Source organism: Larimichthys crocea, chromosome XVI (genome assembly GCF_000972845.2).
Source record: "Larimichthys crocea isolate SSNF chromosome XVI, L_crocea_2.0, whole genome shotgun sequence".
Classification (NCBI taxonomy): domain Eukaryota; kingdom Metazoa; phylum Chordata; class Actinopteri; family Sciaenidae; genus Larimichthys; species Larimichthys crocea.
The window spans coordinates 23,541,887-23,556,205 of record NC_040026.1 but is presented as its reverse complement, the minus strand read 5'-3'; the positions used below and the strand labels follow the sequence as shown (position 1 = coordinate 23,556,205).

The 14,319-nt window shown below is 43.9% G+C and overlaps 1 protein-coding gene across 5 annotated transcripts in view; it reads left to right on the top strand.

The window, feature by feature from the left end:
* Positions 1-14,319, top strand: part of LOC104928987 (PH and SEC7 domain-containing protein 1) — an 81,127-nt gene that overhangs the window by 60,175 nt on the left and 6,633 nt on the right. For all 5 annotated transcript variants that reach the window (XM_019275020.2, XM_019275018.2, XM_019275019.2 and 2 more), the window contains 4 exons: positions 5,053-5,096; positions 10,794-10,987; positions 12,515-12,585; positions 13,759-13,916. In XM_019275020.2, coding sequence (XP_019130565.1) covers positions 5,053-5,096; positions 10,794-10,987; positions 12,515-12,585; positions 13,759-13,916 — 467 coding nt within the window. The remainder of the gene's footprint in view (positions 1-5,052; positions 5,097-10,793; positions 10,988-12,514; positions 12,586-13,758; positions 13,917-14,319) is intronic.

Genomic DNA, 14,319 nt, shown 5'->3' with positions numbered 1-14,319 from the left:
ACAGAGACCAAAACTGTTTTTTGTACCAGGCTGTAAACGTGTTTATTTCTGCTGTGAAGTTTTTAACATGGGGACTTATGGAGACTGACTCACTTCTGGAGCCAGCCTCAAGTGGACGTTAGAGGAACTGCAGTTTTTTTGGGCACTTGGTCCACCTGTAGTGTCAGTGTGATGCCAGGTGAGCTTCTTCCAGCAGACCTGACACTGGCATTTAATTTTCTTGTATGCCGTTCTCCTAAAATGTGAAACTCTTCCTTTAATTCACACACACACACACACACACACACACACACACACACACACTTGGTCATAGACACCTTTTCACACTCACATTCTTCGCATGTTTCGCTCTCCTCTCACCTTACCAGTCGCTCCCTCAAGGCCGCCGCTGAATACTGATCTAAGTATATTTTTAAAAAAGTGAGCTCCTAACCTCACCTTGCATGTGTGTGTGTGTGTGTGTGTGTGTACGTGTGTGTGTGCACATGCAAGAGGCAGTTGGGAGCCTGTGATTTGCTGGTGATGACTGAGAGAAGGAAGGAAAGGAGGGTGGGAGGGAGGAGAGGAGAGAGGGAGGTACGCATTGACGAAGCGAAGGGAGAGGGAGGCAGAGCGAGGGAGAGCACCGTCCCTATCAGCTTCTTTTTCGCTCTGCGATTCAGGCAGCCAACTCTCTTTGCCTCTCCTCCTCCTCCGCATCAGAAGCAAGCGGCAGCGGGAGCAGCAGCCGAGGGAGAAGGGGAGAACAAAAAGAAAAAAGCGCCGGATTTGGACGCAAAGATTGCAACAGATTAATGAAGCGAGGATCCACGGACAAGAGACGAAAGAGGAAAGATATGAAAGGCATCAGCGGCTGGAGAGCTGCGTTTTTTCCCTCAGACACCCACAATCGCCGAACGTGCGATGGGAAGAGAGCGAAGAGAGTCTGAGAGAAAATCCTGACTGAGAGAAGTGGATCACAGATGGAGGTGAAGGAGTAAACAGTGACAGCGAGCGGACCTTTTTTTTTTTTTACACATGGACAGACAACAGGAGGAAGAAGTGAGAGTGTAAATCTGACTGTACACACAACTGATGGTATCCATTTTACTGTGGGAGCAACAGGAACGTTCAGCCTCCTTTTGTGCCCAAACCTGAAGCTCCTCTGCGTGCTCGCCTGCCTCGTTCCTGTAGTGTTTTAATTCATTTTGTTTATATCGTGTCTGCGGGCTTGTGACGAAATCGAGGACGCTCTTTGGAATCCCTGCTCTGAAGTCCGAGGGCGGCCGTCCCCTCCCTCCCTCTCCATCCATCCATCCATCCACCCATCCATCCCACCTCCCCCCCTGTTGTATCTCCCTCTATTGTGTGTTTGTGTTCATGTAAGCAGATATTGTATGTCCGTGTGTTCTTTACCTCCTCGCTTCCGCATTTTGCACCCATCTGTTTCACGCTGGCTGTCCGTTCACACCTCTGCCAGTGTTTCGTACCATCTGTGAGAGTGTCAGCTCAGGTCGGTGTGTTTGGGAGGATTCATCTCTCGTCTGTCTCCGTGCGTTGTCACCGGGACAGGTGTAACTTGCCGTCCTCTTGAGATTTTTACCCACACAGTCACCTGGAGAAATTATAGATTTGAATCTGCTGTTTATTCCCCCGTTTGAACTCTTTGAGGGGGAAAGTGCTGGATTTACTGCACCTGCACCAACTGGCAGCGAAGGACTTGTCTCTGTACATATATTATACATGGTCATCTCATCAATAATTCAGCGTCAGGTGGGTATCCCAGCGTTGCCTGGTGGGCGTTGATCAAGACCTTGGAGGACGAGACTGGTTGGGGTTTGATGCCCGCTGACAGCATCCAGAAGATGTGCTGCTTTCTGTAACAGCTGTCATTTTGGATCAACTTTATTTCATCTGCAGGACTTTAAACATAAAAAAAATAAATAAACTGGGCAGATTTTGCACTGTGTGATCCATGCGCCGTCCCCTCCAACCATGATCGGTGTTAACAGCCTGCACTCGGCGGGGCGCCTACGCTCACGCTCTCTTTGCACCGTGCGCTACGGAAGGGACTTCCGGATGATGGACCCGTTCCGCTATCCCAGAACCCCGCGCTCGCGTTCCCTCAAACCGTTGGTGTTTCCAGACCTGCTGGGGAAGGCTCAAGACGGACAGAATCACCCACAGGCCAGAAAGAGGAGGAAGGTACTGAAAACTGTTCACTGCTTCTTCTGCTTTGTCTGTTTGTCATAAGAAACGACACCTTACCTCACATTACATGAATAACGAGCGAGGTTTCCGTGATGTATTACAGTGTGATTAACCATGTGAGCTTCACATATGGAGTGTCTGATGAAGTGACAGGCCTGATTGGCCGAACACAACAGCTCAGCACAGCACATTGTGCAAAGCCACCACTCAGAGCTAATGGCTCTCTCATTTGCCGGCACTCGGTGACGTTGATGAAGCAAGTAGGTGAAGGTGACGAACATCCATCCTTGTCTCAATGAACCCCCAGACTTGAATGAGTCGGACTGATTTATAACTCCCACCTACCTCCATCTACCTTTTTAAATCCACAGCAGAGACTCTCTGTGTGTTCCCGTAGGATTTACAGTAAGAGGTGTGTACACATGGAAACTATTGTTTCAGGGGATGATTAAGCAGATAAACTCGAGAAACACACAAAGACTTTAATCACAAGAAAAAGCCGATAACGCTCGTCATTATTTTTGACTAGAATCTATCGACAGGAAAATAATCAGCAACTATTTATATTGATTAATCGTTAACAGCACAAATGTAAATTATTCTTCCAGCATCCAAACTGTGTCGCTTTTGTCAGAATTGTGACTAAAGCTGAATGTATTTCAGCTTTCCTCAGACAAAATGTGCAATATTTAAGCGTTTTTTCACGATTTTTTAACATTTAACAAACCAAACGACAATAAAAAAAAGCTCTGTTACTGACTTTTAATTGCTATATCATAAGATTTGCACATTCTTTATTGTCACTTTGGTTGCAGGGTAAATGCCATCAAGCCAGAGCTCTAAATTTGGTTTTATTACCACGTCTTTTTAAAAAATGAATCGATGAACTTCTGCAGACTGTTGTGGCCGATGAGTAAACTCATAAATTCAGTGTTTGATGTTGGATCAATGCTACAGAAGAATAAACGGCGTCCCACGAAAAAAAAGAAGAAGCTCCGCTATTAAAATGTATGAGCACATTTAGTTTGAATGCAAAGATTCGTGTCTTATGGAAACCAGAACTAAATCTGCAATGGTCCAGGCTGGGTGTTCATTAATATTCATGAAGTATTTCTGATTAGAAAACTCTGGAAATGAAACCTGATTAGGCACATTGAATCAGAGCCTATTATAAATGCAATTTCATTTAAATAAAAGTCACAATGTGACGAAATGACATTCATAACAGGCCGGACGCCCAAACCGGCAGCGAAGACCATTAGCAGCAGTTGTTTAATCAAAGGAAAGTAATAGAAAATTATTGATCTGAGCTGCGTATGATGGCTCTTCTGTTCGGGTTTTGGTCTCTGAGCAATTAAGAGGTGAACGAGGTGGTGATGAAGTGTCCTCTCCATCATCTCAGCCGTCACAGCTGTCCATCAGCTGCATCCTCTGCGTCGATCGGCGTCTTAAACACTAAAGTCTGATGGCTTCATGCTGTCTGCTGCTGAATCCGAGTCGCTACATCACATTCGACTGTTACCGGCCGATGTCACCGGGGGGGCTGTTTGAGAATGAGAAATGTCGGCAGGATTTGGAGGAAGCCAAATGTGCTGCTGCGTCTGTCCGTGAAGCTTTCCCGAGCAGAGACGCAGCTCATTAAACTCCCTGCCGTGTTTTTGTGTTAAATCGTGATGATAATGGAAGTAAAACTGTTTTTTTTTTTTGTACCCAAGAGACGAAACAATGACCCAAAAAAAAAGAAGAAATGAAATCTGGTACAAAGAGCAGAGTCCAATCACAAACGAGTTGAGCAAATATAAATATAACCCAGATAAAGTTTGTGGAAATTAACAAAAACATACATGCAGAACACGCAGCTGACGTGAAAGTCCGCCATGCTGTTCATCCTTTTACAGTAACGCAGCATCTCTGAACAAAGTCTGAACTTCTTTATGGAAATATTGAAGTTTTTCTTCCATTCATCAGCAAATATTACACACTATACTTTCCTGAAGTACTACTAGGTATTTACAGAGTAACATTTTATACACAAAATATGTTTACGTTAGGAAATATAAAATGTTATACTAATATCAAACAGCCAAGCAGTGCATAAGAAGGCTAACATTATCTCAGCGTTAACCGGATACAAAGCTACTATAGTTATGTACTGTTACTCAATTACTCATCCAGCACTGTTCATCTAACGAATTATTGCCTTTTTTATGATTAATTGAATTAAATTTGTCTACAAAGTCGAATATTGTCACAGTTTCCCGTCATCCGAGGCGACGTCCTCTTGTCTGAACAAAAGTCACAAAGCTCGTTTGTGTTTTTGTGATTAACATTTCATAAAAGATACGTTTTCCGTCGATCATCAATCAACTAATTGATTCAGCGCTGCAGTGAATCAATTAGTTGAGTCAGTCGCCGAGTCTTCGTCCTGTTTTAGTCTTATTGTTTTGTTTTTGGTGGGTGTAACTTAATTTTCGCTTGTGCGCGGATCAATGCGTTTGCGTCAGAGTCTGAATTATTTATTGATCGATTGATTCTACCGGTCTATCCGTTGGCGGGCCCAGTGGTGCTTGGTTGGATAATGGGCTTTGTAACTGATGGTGGCGGTGGTGGTGGTGGTGGTGGTTGATTGGATGATTGATGGATTGTTTGGCAAAGAAAATGAGTTGAGCTCGGGCAAAGGGCGGTTTGAGCAGCGTGAAAGGGGATGACATTTCTCTCAGTACAATCTATTGAAAGAATAAAGCCGGCTTGCTTCACCTCCACCTCCCCACCACCACTGTGATACTTGATCAAATCAACTGAGCGGAGCTTCTCTTCGTCATATTTGTCTGAAAATGTGATTTTCTTGTTTTTCCTCCGCAGGCGCTCTACAACTCGATCAAGAATCAGAAGCTGCAGTGGACACTGTAAGTCATTTTCCATCGACTTCATGTTGATGTTACTCACCTGAAACTGTGTGTTCTTTCTCCTCTCGTGTGACTGTTTCTGTCACACACAGGAAACAATAAGAGATTATTGATTAACTTGTTAGCATCCTCATTAATGACGCGAGTGTTGTCTGGCATGTGAAGGAAACATTAGTGTGTCAAGGGTTGCTATTCTGGATCACAGCTCCAGAGTGCCTCAGAGATGCCAATTAAGTCACTAGCTTTCCAAGCTTTGTTGCCATAGCGACGGCACCATGGATACGACTCCATAGCTACCGCATTGCTCTTTCCTCCCTGTGTTCTCTCAGCAGCAAACACACACACACACACACACACTAACAGATGGATATACTGTACATACAAATACATACGCAGGAAATACATTTGCATGTTTCGTGTGTTTGTGTGAACGCGGAAAGCGACGAATAAAAGAGGCAGAGAGACAAAGAGAGAGAGAGAGAGAGAGGACTTCATTTAAACGGCTCTTTACCTGCATCCTGTACAAAGGTGTGACCACAGCCTCCCACTACCTCTCCAAAAATAGCTGCAGCAGTGCTCCCGAAGCAGCCGAATAAAAAGTGGTCAGAGGAGCAGATCGAGGAGGAGATCCACAGAGAGGCAGGCGATCCAGTTCAAACATCTCCAATGACATATAGACAGCTATTTAAACACCGCCACCGCCGCCTGAAAGGAGGCCGCACGGGGATATGGGGAGAGAGAGATATGTCATTTTTAGACACGTAAACACCATCGAGCAAAAAGAGAGAATCCACCTCCGGACAAAATGAATTAACAGCCCGCGGCGTTTTTTTATAGTTTTTGGCAGAAGATGCTGGCACATGTTCGTTTTTTATATTTCAGCTGGCCGAGATCTTTTGAAAAAGAGTAAATTCTGTCTGTGGCGCTGTGAGTTCTGCTTTTGGAAGCAGAGCACAGTGTCACTTTTGCCACCGCTTTCACACCCTACTTGCTTAGTCGATGCATATTTCATCACACAGAGGACGTCTCTTCACTTGCAAAAAAAACCCATTGACGGAGGACAGACACACATCAGCAAAACGCTCGGCGGTTTGTGTGCGTTTGCAACTTGTAATCAGGCCACAATAAAGCGTATTATATTCTATATATAGATGAACCAAGCATTGATTTACTAGTTTACTCCCAGATTGAGGCTCTGCTAGTCAAAGGACGTGTGATAGAGGTGTGATGTTCAGAGACTGAAACAAAACCGCTTGCTGCGATTACATCAATACAAATTGTATATGTGGTGTTTCGTTACAGGTGTGTGTGTGTGTGTGTGTGTGTGTGTGTGTGTGGGCACGCCGCAGTACAGTATGGTGTATTTTTTTGCGATGAGAAACAAAACACAGCGATGGATGTTATTTCACACCCCCGTAGAGAAAGACACGCACATGGACACACACACACTCTCGACGATGGTGCACCCACATGTTCTTCACTCACACACACACACACACACACACACTCATACGACACAGACATATATACAGCATGCACATGCTTCCTCATTCAGGAGCGGGGGTGGAGAGCAGAGAGAGGTGGTGTTGGTGGTGGGCATTGTGTGCACTGAAAGAGGAGACGCAACAAGTCGGAGATCCAGAAGAAAACAGCGTGAATAACGGAGGAGAGATCACTTCAGCGCAGGATGTGATGAGCAGAGAGCGAAGGGCGCCGTACGTGAACGCAAGCAGACGAGATCCATCTGCTCCATTATTCCTTTTATTCTGCTAATCCCTTCTCTCCTCCTCCCTCGATGAACTCTAATCATCCCGTCTTACCGTCGTCAGCTGACGCCACCTCTCACCTGCAGGAGAGCAGACAGACTGTGTGTGCCCAGCCTCTTACATTATGTGACGTTAAGTCACAAACTCCATATTTTGTAGTGCCGACCCAAAACATGTCCATCACCTGGTTGTAAATGCAGAAAGTTTTAGATTTAATTCAACATTTGGCTGATTTCAGACCGGAAAGTTCTGTTGTGTTTAGAAAACATTTTATTTTTGGCTTCTTTTGTCAAAATCTGGTTTGTTATTGGTGCTTAAATCCAAATGACGATATCCAACCTGATCAAACATAAGGGAGGCTTATGGAGTCATGTTTTAATTACAACTTTATTTATATATATAGCGCCTAAAAATAAAGCAAAATAACAGACGCCGAGGCCAAAGGAAGATTTAAGAACATGAGGCGGAGGAAGACGATTAAAGATGAGGACAGTGAGAACAGCAGATATTAAGAAACATATGCACCACTGAGAGTTTAAAGAATGGATGGAGAATCTATAGATTTTTAGCTTTGTTGACATCATGCATCCTCCATCCATCAGCAAAGACGGTGGATCATCGGCTGACCTGAATATTTGGACGTCACAAGGCCGACAACTTTGTCGAAACGTCGGTTTACGTTTATGTCAAGGTCACTATTAGACTTCTTCTTTGACGTGTTACTGTGCATGCATGCTGAGAAGAGGTTTGAAGAAGAAGTCACTGATTCTGAAGGCCAACGCACGGCCACGTTTAGATTCAAACCTCACCAGGATTTACGGTGTCTCGGCTGTGAGTCAAACATGTCGCAGACGTTCTTTAAAAGAGCTCAGTAAAATCTTAAAGTCACTTCTGAAGCGGACAGGAAGTCCGTGCAGAGAGGCAGGACCGAGGCGATGTGACGTCGAAGCTCGTGGACCGCGTGTCAGAGAAGACGTGTGGATGAATGAACGTCCTCTTCACTTCACCGTGTCCGGGCTGTGTTTGCAGTCTGGTTCCGCCGGCTCGGTGTCACAGGTGAAGCTCAGCAGATCTGTTTCTGTTGGCTCCTGATGCAGCACAAAGAACCCAGCATGCACTTCAACGACCTTTGTTACGCTACCTTTTCTTTTCTCTCGCATCCATTCCCGTCTTTTCTTTTGTTTCCTTTCTTCTCAACATTTTTTCCAGCATTTTCCTTCCTTCCTTTTCATCCTTGTTTCTTTCCTTTCATTTCCTCTCTTCTTCCTTTTTCCTCATTTTCTTTTATTCCTGTTCCCTTCTTTCCTTTCCTCCTCTCTCCTTTTCTTCTCCTTCTCTCCTTCATTTTCCTTTCTTTACTTGTACCTTTCTTTTATTTTCCATTTCTATCCTTTCGTTTTATTTCTTCTCTTTTGTTTATTCTGTTTTTACCATTTTGTCTTTTTGTTTCCTTTCCTTTCTTTTGTTTCCTCTCCTCTTTGCAGATATTTTTCTTGTCCTTTAATTTAATTTGTTTCTTTTTGTTTCTTTCATTTCCTTGCCTCCTTTTCTTCCTTTTATTTTTCTCAGTCTTTTACTTTCCTTACCTTTACCTTTCTTTTATTCTCCTCTCCTCTCCTCCCTCCTTTCTCCCTCATATCATCGTGGATAATGTTCTGCCATCTGAGCAGGATCATCTTCTTTTGTCTTTTTTTTTTTTCTCTCTCCAGCTCTTTCTCTCTGCCCCCCTCTGTCTCCGTCTCCTCACTTCTCTCCATCTCTCTCTCCTCCATCCATCCCCCCACTCCTCCAGCTCCTCTCCACTTTGTCTCTGTGTAGAATGGGATTCAGGCAGGCCGGCAGTTACCAGGCAACAGGCTACATGCTCATTGGCTCCGTCTCTGCCTCCCTTTTCTCTCTCTGGCTCCTGCACGGGGTTAACTGCTGTTATGTACTGTTGGTTACTCATAGCGTGGTCTCGGGGGGGTTCGGCATCCAGCCATTATTCTATTTTCAGGCTGAACTTTTGCATGGGTGCCGCCTGGTGAGGTAACAAGTGGAATTGCCAGTTTACCTCACCAGGCTGATGCGTTGTAGCCTAAAGCGTTGTCTAATGTGACAAATCCCTTTAAGACACTAAAAGAATGCATACAGCGCACGGTGAGGGAGTATTATAAGAGAATGGGATTAACACTGCTTTAGCACTGTGTAGAGCAAGCACTGTCCATCACGTACGCAAAATACAACACGTATTCTGTCTTACTTATGTTATTTATTATGTACTGTATTATATGTTCACATAATAGTGCTTAAAAACAGGTTAACAAGGAGTTTAACAAAGGAAAGCTGATCGATGCATGGAAATACAGATGCAACGTGCACAAATGGTGATAAAACACTAATAAATAAAAGAAGAAAATACAGTAACAGGAAAGTTAAAGTGATATTTTATGTAAACAAAACAGAAAAAGTGGTTAGAGAAGAATATATGATAAAAATACAACAAAAATCTGACATCTAAGTGAAATGAAGAGTTAGAAAAGACAAACTAATAAATTAAAAGCTAATAAGCCTGCATCTGAAATCCACCAACCTGGAAATATACTTTAATAAAGAGTCATTACATGACGTTATATTGCTATAACACCTTTCCTTACACAGATTTCTAATTAGGATTAAAGGATGAGTCAGTTTATTACAACTTAGGTCTCAGTTATTGACAGTTACAATGACACAGTACTCAACATAAACCACTCTATCTGGAGGTGTAGTGTGCAAGCACAGTAAGTCAGAGCTGTGTTTATGTTTTTATGAGACTGCTTTGTGAGTTTCTTCTTATAGAGCTCCACGAAAAAGTGCAAAAAAGACAAAAAGGGACGAATCAAATCAAATCTGAGAGCGGATATTGTCGATATCAGAGTTCATCGTTGTTGTACGGTGGCCCTGAGAGCGCAACGCACTGCAGCTTCAGAAAAACACACGAGAATAGACCAAACATGAGCAAAATATGTGAGAAAACAAAACTTAGAAAGTGACGCACGCGGCTGTTGTTGCCGTGGTTTGTGACTCATGGAGTCACTGAAGTCGGCTGAGCTAAAATGGAAGTTTCTTTGGGTGTTTATCAGTTTTTAGTGTCTCGCTGTCGTCTGTCTCTGTTTCTTTTGAAATGCTTAAGATGTTTTCTTCATTGGCTCGCATGTTTTCATGTTTATTTTTCTTAAATCGGGAGTGCATTGAGCTCTGGATGGAGACTGCTCAGTCAATAACATCCAAGTTGGTGTATAGGACTGAGATCGCCGTGCTGTGAGGAGACACAAACAGAATAGTGTCTTCCTGCCTCTCCCTTCTTTCTTGTAAATCTGTAACGCCTCAGTTTTTGGTTGCGAGGCACTAAAGTCTCTCTCACCTCTGCGAGGCTTCTTGTGAGCGTCAAGAGGAAGAGTAGCAGTGATGCGTCTGCATTTCTGAGAGTGCTTGGTCCCCCCCCTGGGTAACGATGCCCCTGTTTTTCACCTCAAAGCTGGAACAAGATAGATGGTGTCACTCTTTTTTTTTGCTGTGGTACTTTTTGATCAAGGAGAGTGGACCGCTTCTCAGGAGAACAGGAGCCGAGCACAGAGAGAGAGAGGAAAACACACAATTAAAGCTTTGAAGACAGCTTCATTCACTCAGGTTTTCCCCGCAGATACGCGATGCTTTGTAAATGTCTTGTTGCAACAAAAGCTCTGCCAACACACACACACACACACACACCAGCAGTGGACTGCGATATTACTCATGTGTTCTGTATGAGACCAAAGTTTCCCAGTAAGCGTGTGAAATCTGTGGACCTTCTCGTCCTGGTGTAACAAGCACAGAGCAGGATGAATGATGATGTGTTTATGCACGTTGCTAATGAGACATGACACATAAGTGTTGATCACCATGGCATCTTTCTTTTTCGTCTCCATAGCGACGAGGAAGAGCTGCGGAAGTCGTTCTCGGAGCTCGGGGACAGCCTGTGCGACTCCAACGCCTCCAGATCGATGAAGCGGGTGGGCAGCAGTGGGAAGCCCCTGTCAGATGTGACCGAGCCCTCCGGATCGCTGCTCTACAAGAACGGGTTCCTGGTCCGCAAGGTCCACGCCGACTCAGACGGCAAGAGAAGTACGCCTCAGACTCCCTCGATTACACTTCTTTCTTTTTGAGTGTCAGGATTAAGTTTTCTCTGTTGACGTGATCCACGTCTTTATCTAAAACTCTGCAGCTTAAGAGAACACGTGAAAAAAAAGACAAACCATAGAAGACAAGAACAAATGCAATCAGTAACAAGTGATACACACGGCTGGGACACACTGTGATTTATGTGGAAATAAAAAATGTTCCTTGTCTTGAGATCTCAAATTACATCTGTCAGATTTAGATATCTGCACATGAATTCAGTTCATGTTTAAAAACAGCTGACATGATTGCTCGTTAATACAAACAGAAACCAGAACGGATCCAACTCCAGAATCCAGGATCGTGTCCCCTGACTACAGATGCTGCATTCAGATGCAGATATCTGTTTATAGAGATTAGTAATTCCCCCGGGCTGCAGCACACATCCCCAATAATACTGTAAGTCATGTCATGTAGAGTTTGTACTGTACGGAGTCTTAGTTTCTCTGTTGAAGGTGGATATGAGACATTACTGCATGTAGAGAATTTAACTTTTTAACCACTGCTGTGCATCTTTTATCAGAAAACGCGAATCCTGTAGAAAGCGTCGCTTCAGTCGTAGAAATAAAGGTTCTGATCAGCTGGTCGTCTTTTCACCTGCAGTCGCGTGAACTGCTCGGTGGAAGTTCAGTTCTGGGAAAGACAAAAGATCCAACAAATCCACCGGCGTCTCTCACTTTAATCCATCTCCAACAAATCCTCACATTTGCATTCCGAGCGGCGCGCCGACGACCGAACGGCCGACGGGGGAGCGCTTGTCTTAAAGCTCGTGTCACAACCAATTTCACCCCGGTGTTTTATCAGAGATCAGCGATCATGAACGTCACTGATGGAGTGAAAACGTTCTGTCCGACTCACGAGAGATCAGCTGACTGATTTAGATTATGAAACAAGTGTGAGAGCACTTTCTGTACGTTATAGTTTAGTTTAGTGTATTATGGATGGATTATACTGAGGTTATGTAACCATAATAATAACAAGTATTACTAAAACTATCCAGTTTCCACAAAACATTTCACATATTTATCCGATAAATAAAATAAAACACACAGCAGATTTAAGATGATTGTCCACTTTGACGCCTAACAGACTCTCATAAAGGTTTCCACACCGTCTCAGACTCAAAACAAGACAAGATCTCCTTTATCTAGAATTGTATCAAGGATATGTCCAATTTCCTCCAAGATGACTTTTTAGCACTAACAATGAAGTTCTTTGGATATATATCAAATCCACATTTCTGTGTGGTGAGGAACCTTCACTCCAAAGATCTCAGATAAAGTCAGAACTTTCCAGTCCCCATCCAGTCGCCAGGCCTCTAGTCTGTCCTAAGATAGCTTTCTATGCACGTACGTAAAGAAGTTTAGGAACAACGTGGCCCTGGTTAAGATGTAAAACTGCAAATAAAGATTATGATGTTGTCTGTGTGTCCATAACTGGAGGTGTAATGTTCATGTCTTCACCTCCTTTCAGCGCCAAGAGGGAAGCGAGGCTGGAAAACCTTCTATGCCATCCTAAAAGGGCTCATCCTCTACCTGCAGAAAGTAAGTCGCTCATTATTTCACGTACTGTACATTTAGGTACACGTGTGTGTGTGTGTGTGTGTGTGAAGCGATTTGTAACAGCTTCTACTTGATATTCATTATGCAACCTTTAAAATAACAGCTGACTCCATAAACATCCTGTTTAACTTCCATGGCAGCAGCAGCAGCAGCAACACATTCGTAACAGACTAAAAACTAAACAGCAAAATGTTCTTTTGCATCACGTCGATCCCAAAATATTTTATGTATCAAGCGATCTATCTGAGGGAGCTCATTTCCTGTTTCCTGTGTCAACATGCCTCGAGCGGACGTTGTTTTTGTTTGTTTGTTTGTTTTCTGGAATATTTTTGGTATTGAATCTGAATCCTTATTCGATCAAGAAAAGTTGAGATCAAACGTCTGTTTGTTTCACTTGATCTTGGATCAGATAGCTGCTGGATTAAAGAAAACCAGAAAATCTTTCACGTTCGAGAAGAGATCAGACAATCTGGAGTTAATCTGTTATTAAAACGGTTTGCGATTCGTTCATTTGTTGACGGCTGATCAGCTGTCGCAGCTCTTTATTTAACATTTTTTGTTGAATAAAAAGGGTCTAACCCAGTTTATGGTTTTGTGAAATACCAAAGAATATCCATCCATTTTCTGTAACCTCATCAGGGAACTCATCACAGCTCATCACAGGACACATAAAGACTCACAGTTAAACCTACGGACAGTTTAGAGTCACCGATTAACCTGTTAAGTGTCTTTGGACTGTGGGAGGAAGCCGGAGTACCCGGAGAGGTTTGAACCGGGAACCTTCTAACCCCAGCACCACCGTGCAAAAATAAAAGGTGTGGTGTGTTTATCAGTAGAATCAATATGCATGAGTGTGAGCGGGATGTTGAGACAGAGAGTGTGATTTATATAGGAGGTGTGAATCACGGGGCTCAGGTGTTTCCAACTGTGCTGCTGATCAGCTACCCGCTGCACCGAAACACAACACAGAAGGTGAACCAGGAGACCGCCACGCTCTCGTCCAGCTCTGGATCTGCTGTACCACACTCCCCTTCCACAGATTTGGGTTTTTCCACTGCTGCACCACTTCTCCAATCAAACATGCTCTTGGTCGACTTTAATAAGTGTTACGACCCCTCGGCGTTAATCATTTCTCATTTGTAATTGTCACACCAGGGGGAATACAGGCCCGATAAACAGCTATCTGAGGAGGACCTGAAGAACGCCGTGTCCATCCACCACTCTCTGGCCATGAAGGCTTCAGACTACAGCAAGAGGCCCAACGTGTTCTACCTGCGGACGGCCGACTGGAGGGTGTATCTCTTCCAGGCACCGTGAGTCCTGTCTGATGTTTAGTAGACAGAATTATACACAGAGTGGACAGGTGTTCACACCTGAGGTGTGATGCAGCAAAAGACTTTATCCAAACTATAGTATGTTGGGACTCCTGAGATGTTTTTTTAAGGTTTGGGCTTGAGGCCGGCACTCCCTCACTGTCACTCACTGTCTATGTCACTCGACCACACAAGTTAAACGTCTTCGTGTCACCATTTCGCAGCATAAATAGTGAGTCAGACTCAGGTTTAGAAGCTGGTTCATGAAATAAACAAAGCCAGGACACAACAGGTCGAGTATCAGAGTTTAGGTTTGACCAATTTGAGTTTCTGAAACGAACTACCCGCCACTCAAAAGCCTGGAAAAACCTGCGTTATCACTGCAGCGTCGGATTCTGTCTGA